At 42.9% G+C, this 12,500-nt stretch overlaps 1 protein-coding gene across 1 annotated transcript in view; it reads right to left on the reverse strand.

Annotated features, from left to right (window-relative positions):
* Nucleotides 1-12,500, reverse strand: part of LOC109917925 (regulator of G protein signaling 17) — an 88,397-nt gene that overhangs the window by 32,179 nt on the left and 43,718 nt on the right. Inside the window, exons 2-3 of the mRNA XM_020517818.2 lie at nt 3,450-3,589; nt 797-898 (exon numbers count right to left, since the gene is read on the reverse strand). Coding sequence (XP_020373407.2) covers nt 797-898; nt 3,450-3,586 — 239 coding nt within the window. The 5' untranslated portion in view covers nt 3,587-3,589. The remainder of the gene's footprint in view (nt 1-796; nt 899-3,449; nt 3,590-12,500) is intronic.

Below are 12,500 nucleotides of genomic sequence, written 5' to 3' on the forward strand. Positions count from 1 at the left end.
ACTCAAGCGGTGCATTCCAGATCTTAACCACATGCTGAGTGGAAAGACTTCTCCTCATGTCTCCATTGCTTCCTTTGCCAATTACTTTAAATCTATGTCTTCTCATTCTTGATCGATCTGTGGGAACAGTTTCTCTCCACTTTCTCTTGGCAAGAATCCTCATGATTTTGAACACCTCCACCAAGCATCCTCACAACTTTCTTATCTCCAAGGAAAACAGTCCCAGATTCTGCAACCTTTCCATGGTAGTAAAATTCCTCATCAGTGGAACCATTCTTCAGAATTGTCCCAGAAATGCAGCAAGTAGGACCGTACACAGCATTCCAGCTGAGATCTAAACACTGCCTTATACAAATTCAGTATTACCTCCTTGGTCTTATACTCTATACCTCTACATTAAACCCCGGGATTTGCTTTGTTAACCACCTGTCCTGAAACCTTTAATGACTTATGCATACATGGACCCAAGTCCCTGGGCTCTTGCACTCGTTTTAAAGATACCTTTTATTTTTCATTGTTTTCCTGCAAAAATAAGATAATTCACACTTCTCTGCACTGCATTTCTCTTCCTACTTGTCCGCCCAAACCACCAACCTATCTATGACCTCTTGAAATTCTAGGCAATTCTCTACACTGTTCACAATTTAAATTGAGAACAGAAAAGTAACGGACAATTAAGAATTGGTGGGCAGTCAGTAATCAAGACTGCTTGTTCAGTTCAGTTGAGTTTGTGAAGATTGCTCTCAGGCAAAGGATAGACACTTTAAATAAAAACAACTGAACCCATTCGCCTGACCTCTCTTCATTAGATTCAATGGTCTCCACAGTGGTCTCCATCTTCGTTTCTTCAGTGGGTCTTCCTGCTGTCTCCTCTCGCTCTTCTTTCCTAGCAGAGAGACTGCAAAGAGAAAACACACAGCATTTCAGCAAGGGAAGAGAGAGGCTAATATTTATTATTATAGCCCATTTTCAACCGTAAGTCATTGTTGGTTTTTAGTATCACATGGATGGTGAGCTGAAGAGATCAGTTCCTTCTAGTGCAGCAACAACTGCTTGCATTCATACAGCACCTTGATGCAGGAAAAAAAAAAATTTCCAGGGTCCTTTATAAAGAGGTGCAATGTGGTACATTTATGGGACGTGGTGGCCTAATGGTAATATCGCTGAACAAGCAACTCAGAACTTCAGACTCATGTTCTGAGGCTACGGGTTCAAAATCCACCATTGCAGATGGTGAAATTAGGGGTGGGTTATCAATGCTGGCCTATCCCATATCTCATGAATGAATATAAAAGAAAAATACATGGATACCAGGCTGCAGGAGGCAAAATTGCTTATGGTGATTATGAGCTAAGCTATCAAGGTGGGTTTCAAAGAGGATTTTGAAAGTTGGCTCATCAATACATGAATGTATTCTCCCTCCAGACTTTGGGATTAAATTCACAAGGATTCCTCTGATCGTCCCCTGTACCTGTGCCCAAAGATATTTATTGATATGTGCTAAGGAGACAAAAATGTACGTGAGTTAGGGAGCCAGTTAACAAAGTCACAAGCATATAGTGGAACAGGGCGACTATAGGATAACTGAAAGCGGACCGTCCCCTAACAAAACCTCCCCAGACACAGCCCAGGCTTCTGATGCTCCTCAATACAGTGTGTTCATTCCTCTTACAACTGCAAAATTCCTGTAACCCATCCACCATGCTTCAATAAGCACTGAGCTGTCAGGGCTGCTCAAAAAAAGGAAAGAAAATGCTTTGATCTTAGAACATCCCAACAGACAACTTTTAGGTCAACTTTAAACTGGCTCAGTGTTTAATTTACTTCTTTGCTTCATATCAAACACTGAATGGACAGTTCTATCAACAACAACCACATGCATTTGTGGCAGCAACTCTACTGTCCTAATGCTTCACAGGAGTGTTATAAAATAGAATGATAGGGAGCCACATCAGGAAGTATGAGCTCAGGTGAAAAGATGTCAATCTTCAATAGTGTCTTTTAAAAAAGAATTCTTACACAGGATTTGGGCGTCACTGGCAAGACCAATATTTGTTGCTCATCCCCTAATTGTCCTTGAACTGTTTGGTTCTCTAGACCATTTCAGAAAGTCATTAGGCGAGGGCGAGTAAGGAAAGCAGATTTCCTTCCCTGAAATGTGTCAGTGAACTGGATGGGTTTCTGCAACAATCAACTGTGGCCAAGTAACCGTCACTAGATCAGCTTTCCAATTCCACATGTTCATCAAATACAGATTTCACCATCTGCCACCCATTTGAACACCTACCTTCAGCGCATTAGCCTGAGCTGTCTTTTGTTCATTCACGGGATGTGGACATTGCTGGCCAGGCCAGTATTTATTGCCCAACCCTAATTACCCAGGAGGCAGTTAAAAGTTAACCACATTTTGTATTGTTGCAATAATAACAAAATAATGCAGATCTGAAATAAAAACAGAATGCTGGAGAAACTCAGTATGTCTGGCAGAATCTGTGGAGAGATAAAGAGCTAACATTTTGAGTCCAGTGAGCCTTCTTCAGAACGCTAGATTACTTGTCCAGTAACATGACCACGATACCATTTCCCTACTTGAAGGAGGAAAGTGAGACAGAGAGTTGAGAGGCATTCAAAAGCTTGTGTCCCAGGCAGCTGAAGGCCTGGCCACCAATGTTGGAGCAATTCTAATTGAGGATGCACAAGAGGTCAGAAATGGGGGAATGCTGATATCTTGGAGGGTTGTGGGAATGCAGGAGATTGCAGAGCTAGGAAAAGGGTACGGCAATGAAAAGATTTAGAAACAAGGGTGAGAATTCTAAGAGAAAGATGCTAATTGGTCAGCATGTTAATGTAAGTTAGAAAGTACAGGGGTGATGAAGAATAGGACTTGGTGTGCATTAGGACAGGAGCAGCATAGTTTTACATGACAGAAGTAGAATGTGGGAGACCACTAATATTAGCAAACACTTCTTTTAATCCCTGTATTTGCACTGCATAATTCTACTCTGGTTGTGTACTGGAGAAAGCACTGAAAAACCCAAAGAGTGACAAATCAAAGAAAGAGGCTATTCAGCCCGCTGAGTCTGCACCTATCCTCCAAACAGCATCCTACCCTATCTACATAACCCCACATATACCTGAGCTAACCCACCTAGCCTGCACATCACAAAAATTTAGTATGGCCAATCCGCCCAAGCTGCGCATCTTTGGACTGTGGGAGGAAATCCACGCAGATGTGGGGAGAATGTGCAAACTCCTAATAGGCAGTCTCCCAAGGTTGGGATTCAACCTGGGTCCCTGGCTCTATGAGGCAGTTTTGCTAACCACTGAGCCACTGAGCCACCCTATCCAACTCCAAGGGCAGGTTTGGGAATCTGAGCTTGTTCCGTCCTCCTGCTCCCTCACCCTGCCTCCTCTCCAAAATCAAATGTGTGCGAGTGGGTTTGACCTACCAGGGACAACTGCAACAGCAACACCAGCAGAAGCAGCATGTGTTTGGCCGCTGTTTGGGCGATGCTTGTGGGTCAGTGCCATCTCCTTCGCTGCTCGTTTCTGCTCTCTTCCCCATATCTGTTCCTTCGGATCCCATACACTTTAAAACAAAAGTAGAGAAATAAGAAAAGTTCTGTTTCAACACTATGAACATGTACTAGTTAAATTAAGGGGGTCTAACTGGGTTAAACAACAAACCTCTTTGTTTTTTTTTAAGAGGCTCTGGGTACCACTGGATAGTGTAGCTTTTATTTCAAACCTTCATTTCAAGCCTGGGTTAGATGTGGACAAGTGCAGCAGATATATGGGAATACCACCATCTGCAAATTCCTTTCCAAGCCACTCACCATCCTTACTTGGAAATATATCACGATTCCTTCACTGTCACTGGGTCAAAATCCTAGAACTTTCTCCCTAACATTGTAGCATTGTAGTTGCTAGAACATATGGTTGGAAGAAATAGGAACAACAGTAGGCCGTTCGGCTCCTCAAGCCTGCTCTGCTATTCAATAGGATCATGGCTGATCCGACATTATTCATGTCCACTTTCCTGCTGTTTCTCATAACCCTTGATTTCCAAACTGATCAAGAATCTATCTCAGCCTTAAATATACACAAGGCCTCTGACTTCACACTCTTTATTGCAAGAAGTTCCAAAGATACACAACCCTCTGAGAGAAGAAATTCATCCCCATCTCAGTCTTAAAATAGTGCTCCTTTATTCTGACATTATGCCCTCTGGTCCTAGACCCTCCCATTTGAGGAAACATCCTCTCAGCATTTACCCTGTTAAGTCCCTTAAGAATCCTACATGTTTCAATGAGATCACCTCTCATTCCAGTGAGTAGAGTCCCAACCTGTTTAGCCTTTGCTCATAAGCCAGCCCCTTCATACTGGGATCATCCTAGTGAACCTTCTCTAAACTGTCTCCAATGGAAAAATATCTTTCCTTAAATAAGGGGGACCAAAACTGCTCACAATACTCACCAACACCTTGTACAATTGCAGTAAGACTTCTCTGCTCATAAACTCCAATCTCCTTGAAATGAGGGCCAACATTCCATTAATCTTCCTGATTACCTGGTGCACCTATGTGCTGCCTCAACCTTTTCTAGCCCAATTACAGATGGCAATAAATTCTGACCCAGCTAATGATGCCCACATCAAAATGAACATACAAATTAAAAATGGTTCACTCCCAATTGCTCAGAAGTGCGGTGAATCGCTTTTTTAAACCCTGTGTTAGCAGTTTGATAAAACTGAGAGATGTTGCTCATACATTACACAGGGCAGAGAAGAGACAGCCACATTGTCATGGGTCTGGGTAAAGTCAACAAATTTCCTTTAGAAGGACATGACTGAATGAGAAGATTTTAAATGCAAATTCAGCAGTTTCACTATTACTGAAACTAGAATTTTATTCAAGATTTATTACATTAACTGAATATAAGTTCCTCCACTGCTTTGGTGGGATATCAATTAATGTCTGCAGATAATGTGGGCCTTCAGTTTACTAGTCTGATAACATAACCGGTTTGCTATTATACCCATGACGTTTAAACTTGTGTGACCTGTTGTCGATCAGGGTTTTTTTTATAATTAACCTATTTTCTTAAACAACGTGTCGGAGAAGATTTTGCATACCTCTGGAGCAGGTGGAATTTGAACCAGGGACTCCCAGTCTAGCGGTAGGGACACTACCACTGCACCACAGGAGGGCCTCTCAATTAAAGCTGTTGTTTTAATTAACCTGTTTGTCTAATCAACCTGTTCAAAGATGTTGTTACACACCTCTGGAACAGGTGGGACCTGAGCCCAGGCCTCTCAGTCTGGGTTAGGGACTCTATCACTGCGCCACATGAGGGCCTCTCAATTAGGGGTTTTTTTTTATTCCTTGCTCTCAGTTCAGACCTAGGAATACTACCACTGAGCCACAAGAGGGTTTCTGGGTCTGCCTTTCTGGAAAAAAAACCTTTTTTTTTAATTAACCTGTTCAGAGAGGTTATTACAGATCTCTGGAGCAGGTGGGACTCAAACCTGATCCTCCTAGTCCAGAGGTGGGAACACTATCACTGTGCTACATGACGGCATCTCAATTAAGGTTTCAACTTTCAACTGTTACCCGGAGTAGCCTCGGAAAATGCAGGGATGGGGTAGGGGGTCAGTCTGGGTGGGATACTCTTCTGAGAGTCAGTGTGGGCGTGTTGGGCTGAATAGCCTGATTCCATATGGTAGGGATTCTATCGTCCAAAAAATGACACATTTTGTTGATGTTTTTCATCATGCAGTCATCAGGACAATTTGCAAGAATACCAATTCAAGGAGAAAACCAACATTCAACTGCATGATAGGAGAGAACTGACTGGTTGGCAAATGGACTCTGATTAGTGGAAGCATTGCCGTGGAGTATTCACCAATCAATGATGATTAACAGATAATTTATTTGATTTTTACCCCAGGGAAGTTGACTCAAACTGCACAGGACCTTGCACTGAGAAATGAACCAGGGATTGGCTGTTTCAGCACTAATCAGATCAAAAAGCTTGCCGTAATTTGCAGGGAGGTATTTAATGCTCAGACAGGTTCCAAAGGGGAGCTTAGAGTTCACTTGAGAAACATGAATAAAATCCATCCACACGAGACCCATATGATGATAGAACTTGTGACTTAGTAGTACCCTTCACAACATTTCTTATGATGTCCCAAATGTAATGTGCTTTATGGCCCAAGTTTAAGTGCTTTTATTTTTCATGCAACATTGCAAAGTAGGAAAACATAGCAGATAAACCTGTACACAGCAAGATACCAGACTTCTCTCTGTCCTCTATTTCTTCTTCTTGACAGTGATCGAAAGGTAACAGGACAGTCTAATGGCCAAACATTGTGATCCTTTTCCCGACCATGGGAGAGCAGCTAACTTTACTCAATAGTACAGTGATATAAAGTGAAGGAATACCTGTTTCAGAGACAAGGCAATTCCAACTCACTGTTTATTTTTATTCTTTAGTCTTTCATGGGATGTGGGCAGCACTGACAATTTGTTACCCTTCCTTAATTTACCTTGAGCTGAGTGGTTTGCTGGATCAGGGCCTTCGTGAGGCCACATCTGGAGTATTGTGTGCAGTCCTCGTCTCCTTATCTGAGGAAGGATGTTCTGCCTATGGAGGGAGTGCGACAAACAGTTACCAGACTGCTTCCTGGGATGGTGGGACTGATGGCTGAAGAGAAACTTGACTGGCTGGGACTACTTTGCACTGGAGTTCTGAAGAATGAGGGGGAACCTTGTAGAAATCTAAAAAATCTCTAACAGGATAGACAGGGTAAATGCAGGAAGGATGTTCCTGATGACCAAAGAGTCCAGAACCAGGGGTCACAGTTTAAGGATATGGGGTCAACTACTGAGGACTGAGATGAGGAGAAATTTCTTCACCCAGAGAGTGATGAGCCTATGGAATTTTCTGTCACAGAAAGTGGTTGAAGGTGAAAGAACTGAATGTCTTTAGAAGTTATATATGATTCTGAGGGCTAAAGGGATCAAAGGTTATGGAGAAAAAGCGGGAAGAGTACTGAGTTGGATGATCAGTCATGATCGTACTGAATGGCACAGCAGGCTTGAAGGGCTGAATGGCCTACTCCTGCTCCTAATTTTCATGTTTCTATGTTTCAGACAAGGGCAGCCAAGCATACTGTTGTGAGTCTGAAGTCACATGTAGGCCAGGGTCTTTCAGGATGGCAGATTATCTTTCCCTGTAGGCCAGATGTTTTCGACTTGACAATTGATGATGGTTTTATAGTTACCATTACTGAGACCAGCTTTCAATTGCTGAGTTATTTTTTTATTTGATTGAATTTTAAATTCACTAGCTACCATCCCGAGATTTGAACCCATGTCCCAAAGCATTAGCCTGGGCCTCTGGATTACTATAGTGACATTACCATAGAATAGAATCACACAGTACATAAGAGGTCCTTCTGCCCATCAGGTCTGCACTGACAAAAAAGGATTCAAAATCGACACTAGTTCCCCTTTCTCGCACTAGGCCCATTGTCTTGAATGTTATGACACTTCAAGAGCTCATCCAAGTACTTTTTAAAGGTTGTGGGCCTCAACTACCCTTCCAGACACTGCATTCCAGGCTCCCACTACCCTCTTGGTGAAAAATGTTTTCCTCAAATCCCCTCTAAACTTGCTACTTTCTACCTTAAAATTATGCCCCTTTGTTATTAATCCGTCAACTAAGGGGAACAGCTGCTTTCTATTCCATAGCTCTCATAATCTAATACACCTCTATCAGATCCCCCTCAGCCTTCTCTGCTCTAAAGAAAACAACATGAGCTTATCCAACCTCTCTTCATTGCTGAAATGCTCCATTCCAGGCAGCATCCTGGTAAATCTCCTCTGCACACTCTCCAGTGCAATCACATCCTTCCTATTGCGCAGTGACCAGAACTGCATATGCAGTACTTCAGCTGTGCCCTGACCAAAGTCCTGTACAGCTCCAACATAATCTCCCTGCTTTTATGATCTATGCCACGACTGATCAAGGCAAGTGCCTCATATGCTTTCCTAGAGACCCTATTAACCTGTTCTACCACCACATCCCCTTCAGGTGGACTCACATAAGTCCAAATTCACACTGAGTGTGTTTGTACAGCTTGGTTCTTCTGACAAGGTTCTTTTGGAAAGTATTTCCAATTTTTCTAAAACATCACATTGTCATTAATAAGAACAAACGAACACAGAACAGTACAGCATAGGAGCAGGTCCTTCGGCCCAACAAGCCTGCGCCGACACATGATGCCTTTCTAAGTAAAAACCTTTTGCTTCAATGTGGTCCATATCTCTCTGTTCCCTACCTATTCATATATCTGTCAAGATGCCTCCTAAATGTTGCTATTGTATCTGCTTCTACTACCTCCTCTGGCAGCGCGTTCCAGGCACTTACCACCCACTGTGTAAAACAACTTGCCTGTCACATCCCCTTTAAATTTTACTCCTCTTACCCTAAACTTATGTCCCTAGTAATTTGCATTTCTGTCCTGGGAAAAAAACTCCAACTATGGCCTCTCATAATTTTGTAAGCTTCTATCAGGTCACCCCTCGGCCTCCGAGGTTCAAGTGAAAACAAACCAAGTTTGTGTAACCCCTCCTCTTAGCTAATACCCTCCAAACCAGGCAAAATCGTGGTAAACCTCTCTAAACCCTTCATATCCTTCTAGTCATGTGGTGACCAGACTTGTACACAATATTCCAAATGTGGCCTAACTAAAATTCTATCCAGCTGCAATATAGCATGCCAATTTTTATACTCTATGCCCTGACTGATGAAAACAAGAACACCATATGCCTTCTTGACCATCTTATCCACTTGTGTTGCCACTTGCAAGGAAATGTGGACTTGTATGCCTTCTGTGTACTAAAGGCTCTACCATTTACTTCCCTCCTGCATTAGATCTTCCAAAGTGCATCACCTCACATTTGTCTGGATTAAACACCATTTGCCATTTCTCCGTCCAAGTCTCCAGCCTATCTATATCCTGTTGTATCTTCTGGCATTCCAATCGGCAGCTCCCCCAATCATTGTGGATCTGCAAACATACTAATCAGACCACCTACGTTCTCTTCCAAATCATCAGTCCTAGCACTGATCCCTGCAGAACACCACTGGTCATAGATCTTCAGTCAGACGAAACACCCTTCCACTGCTACTCTCTGTCTTCTGTGACCAAGCCAGTTCTGTATCCATCTTAACAGAATGCTCTGATGAAGCAAAATGGAAGAATCTCTCCCTAATGATTTAGTAACTAGGGGCGTGAGTTTCAGATCAGCAACAAAACAGTGGGAGGAATAAGAAAAATGTATTAATCCAATTAGAAAGGACTATTATATTACGATCACTCCGTACCAGGAGAAGGGGATGAGACACAATAATTCCCAAGGGCTGCCCAATCAATAATAGCTTCCACAAGGGAATGGGCAAATATCTGGAAATGGAGAGCTGGCAGTAGTGTGAGAGAAAGGGACAGGATGCCACTGGCAAGATGGACTGAATGGTGTCTTTCACTGCCAAAAAATTTGCTGATTCTCTAATGTCTCAATTCAATTATTTTCTGGTCACTGTTTGCCATGCTGCTGCATATAACAGGATGCGCAGCCCTTGGGAATTATTGTGAATCATCCCCTTCAAGTCATGTACCCTCCTGACTTAGAACTATATCACTGTAACTTCAGGATAGCCGGCTCAAAATTCTAATTCTCCCTCCCTTACAGTTTTGAGGGTGAACCACATGTGCTGCAACAGTTCAATAATGCTACTCACCACTGCATTCTCCAGTGTAATTAGGGATGAGCAATAAATTCTGGCCTAGCCAGTGATATCCACATCCCACGTAAGAATTAGTTTTACTCTGATACTAGAATTAATCCAATTCCCTCATACTATCACTGAGTAACCCCTTCTCCAACAACATAGGAACAGGAGCAGGCCATTCAGCCCCTTGGGCCTGTTGCACCATTTAATGGTTGGTCTGTGGCCTAACTCCAAATACCTGCCCTTGGTCCATATCCCTTAATACCTTCATATGTTAGCATCCCATGTCACTAACTGCATTTTTGCTGACGGCAATAAAGCTCCTAATGGACTTCCAACATCTGTGGCCTTTTGTAGAAGACTTCTAAAGTTCTAGCATCTCTTTGTGTGGAAAAGTGATTCCTCATTTAATCACTCAATGTTACTGGATCTCACCACTAGAGGAAATAGTGACTACATTTCAAGCCTTTAATGTCAAATGGATCAACCTTCAAATTATCAAGATCATAGAATCCCTACAGTGTGGAAGCAGGCCATTCAGCCCATCGAGTCCACACTGGCCCTCCAAAGAGCTTCCCACCCGGACCTACCTCCTACCCTTTCCCCATAAGCCCACATTTCCCATGGCTAATCCACCTAACCAGCACATCACTGAACACTATGAGCAATTTAGCATGGCCAATCCATCTAACCTGCACAGTGGATGGAACTGGAGTATCCGGAGGAAACCTATGCAGACACTGGGGAAACATGCAAAGTCAACACAGACAGTCACCCCATGGAATCAAACCCACGTCCCTAGCAATGTGAGGCACAAGGACTGTCATAGATTTCTGTAATGGCCCAATGAGGGGACAGATGGATGGTTGGCTCCTTGCTGTTAAACTCTATTCAACAAAGCCCAGTGTGTGGGTCCCTGCAAAAGCGATGTTACACACACCCACTTAACATCTTGTCAACACAAGAGTCAGGGGAGGTTGGGGAAAAGGGCAAGTTACGAGCCTTATTGAAGCAAGCCTTTATCTCTTATTGAGAAACTAGACAAATTAAACTTAGATAAAATAAACTGGGGAAACACATGGAATTAAAAATGAAGACATACAGGTCACAGGCAGGTAGTGATAACTGTCTTGGATTGTTTATTCAGAAACATGGAATACTATCCAAGACCTAATGCTAAACCTAACCCATCATGAGCAGTTTGAGAATTTGAACAAAAAGTTAGTTTCTATCAAAATGACTGGGAGGTTGAAACCCAACCTGTTGACCTGTTGTCCTTATCAGGGCCTATATACGATTCCAGCACCATGCAAAGATAATGGTCTCTTAACTAGTCTCTGGGTTGGCATTGTAAACCACTCAGCTCTACAAATGGGCAACAAATGCCAGTAGAACCTACTTCCCAAATAAATACCAGCCAGTTTAGGGGGAGCTGGTGGGCTAGTGATCTAGACCCCCAGAATAATGCTCTGGTGACATAGGTTTGAATCCCACCATGACTGATGGTGAAATTTAAACTCAATTAAATAAAAATCTGGCTAACATCAACCATGAAGCTACATTAAGACTGAAATAGATAAGTTTTTGATGAGTAAGGGGATACAGGGTTGTAGGAAGAAGACAGGAGAATGGGGTGGAGAAGCATATCAGCCATGATCGAATAGCAGAGCAGACTCAATGGGCCAAATGGTCTAATTCTGCTCTGATATTTTATGGCCTTACAGTGAATTTGTTAAAGAAAAAAGCCATCTGGTTCACTAATGTCCCTTAAGGAAGGAAATTTGCCATCCATACCTGGTCTAGCCTACGTGTGACTCCAGACCCACCACCAGATAGTTGACTCCTAACTGTCGCCTGGGTAATTAGGGAAGGGTTATAAATTCTGGCCCAGTCAGTGACCCCCACATCCTGTGAATGAATTTTTTAAAAGGTCAGAGAAAATGATTCAGGAGGGCTCTTCCAAAGATTTGACTCTTGAAGAGAATTTAAAGTTGAATCATGTGATGGGATCATTTTATCATTTACTCTCCTCTCCTCAACCCACCCACCCCCAACACCCCCACCCCCCAATATTATAAGGTCACCTTTTCCCATTCCCACCATATCAACTCCACAAATGTTCAAACTTACCCTTCAGTTGTGCACAATTGAATGGGTCACAGCAATAAGTTAACAAGCTTTGACAGTCCCTGAACTTCCTGTCTGCTGCTAAACACAGGGAGGCCCTAATCATTCTCGGAACACATTGTACATCACCGTGGAGAGATCACTTCCAACTGGGTCAGCATGAGCTGCTGCTTTATCCATCAGTGATCTGTCACACCTGTTCTTCCTCTGACTGCACAACAACGTGCATTCTTATACCGCCTATAATATGATAAAACAATTCATGGTGCTTCACACGTGTCTGGGCAGAAAATAAATTGACACCAACCAAAGGTAAGGGGTCTTTTGGACCAGATGACCCTCAAGCTCAGTCAAAGAGGTTGTTAGAAGCATCTTAAAGGAGGGAGTGATTGCGAGATGGACAAGTTTAAGGATGGAATAGCAGGACACTAAGGCCGAAGCAACTGAAGATTCATCTGCTGAAGAGGGAGCAGTTAAAGTTGAGGCTGCTGGAAAGGCCAGAGTTAGAGGAATGCAGAGATCTTGGAGGTTTGTTGAGCAGGAGGAGATTATAGTGATAACAAGGAACTCCCA

This window comes from Rhincodon typus, chromosome 9 (genome assembly GCF_021869965.1).
Source record: "Rhincodon typus isolate 14 chromosome 9, sRhiTyp1.1, whole genome shotgun sequence".
Lineage (NCBI taxonomy): Eukaryota > Metazoa > Chordata > Chondrichthyes > Orectolobiformes > Rhincodontidae > Rhincodon > Rhincodon typus.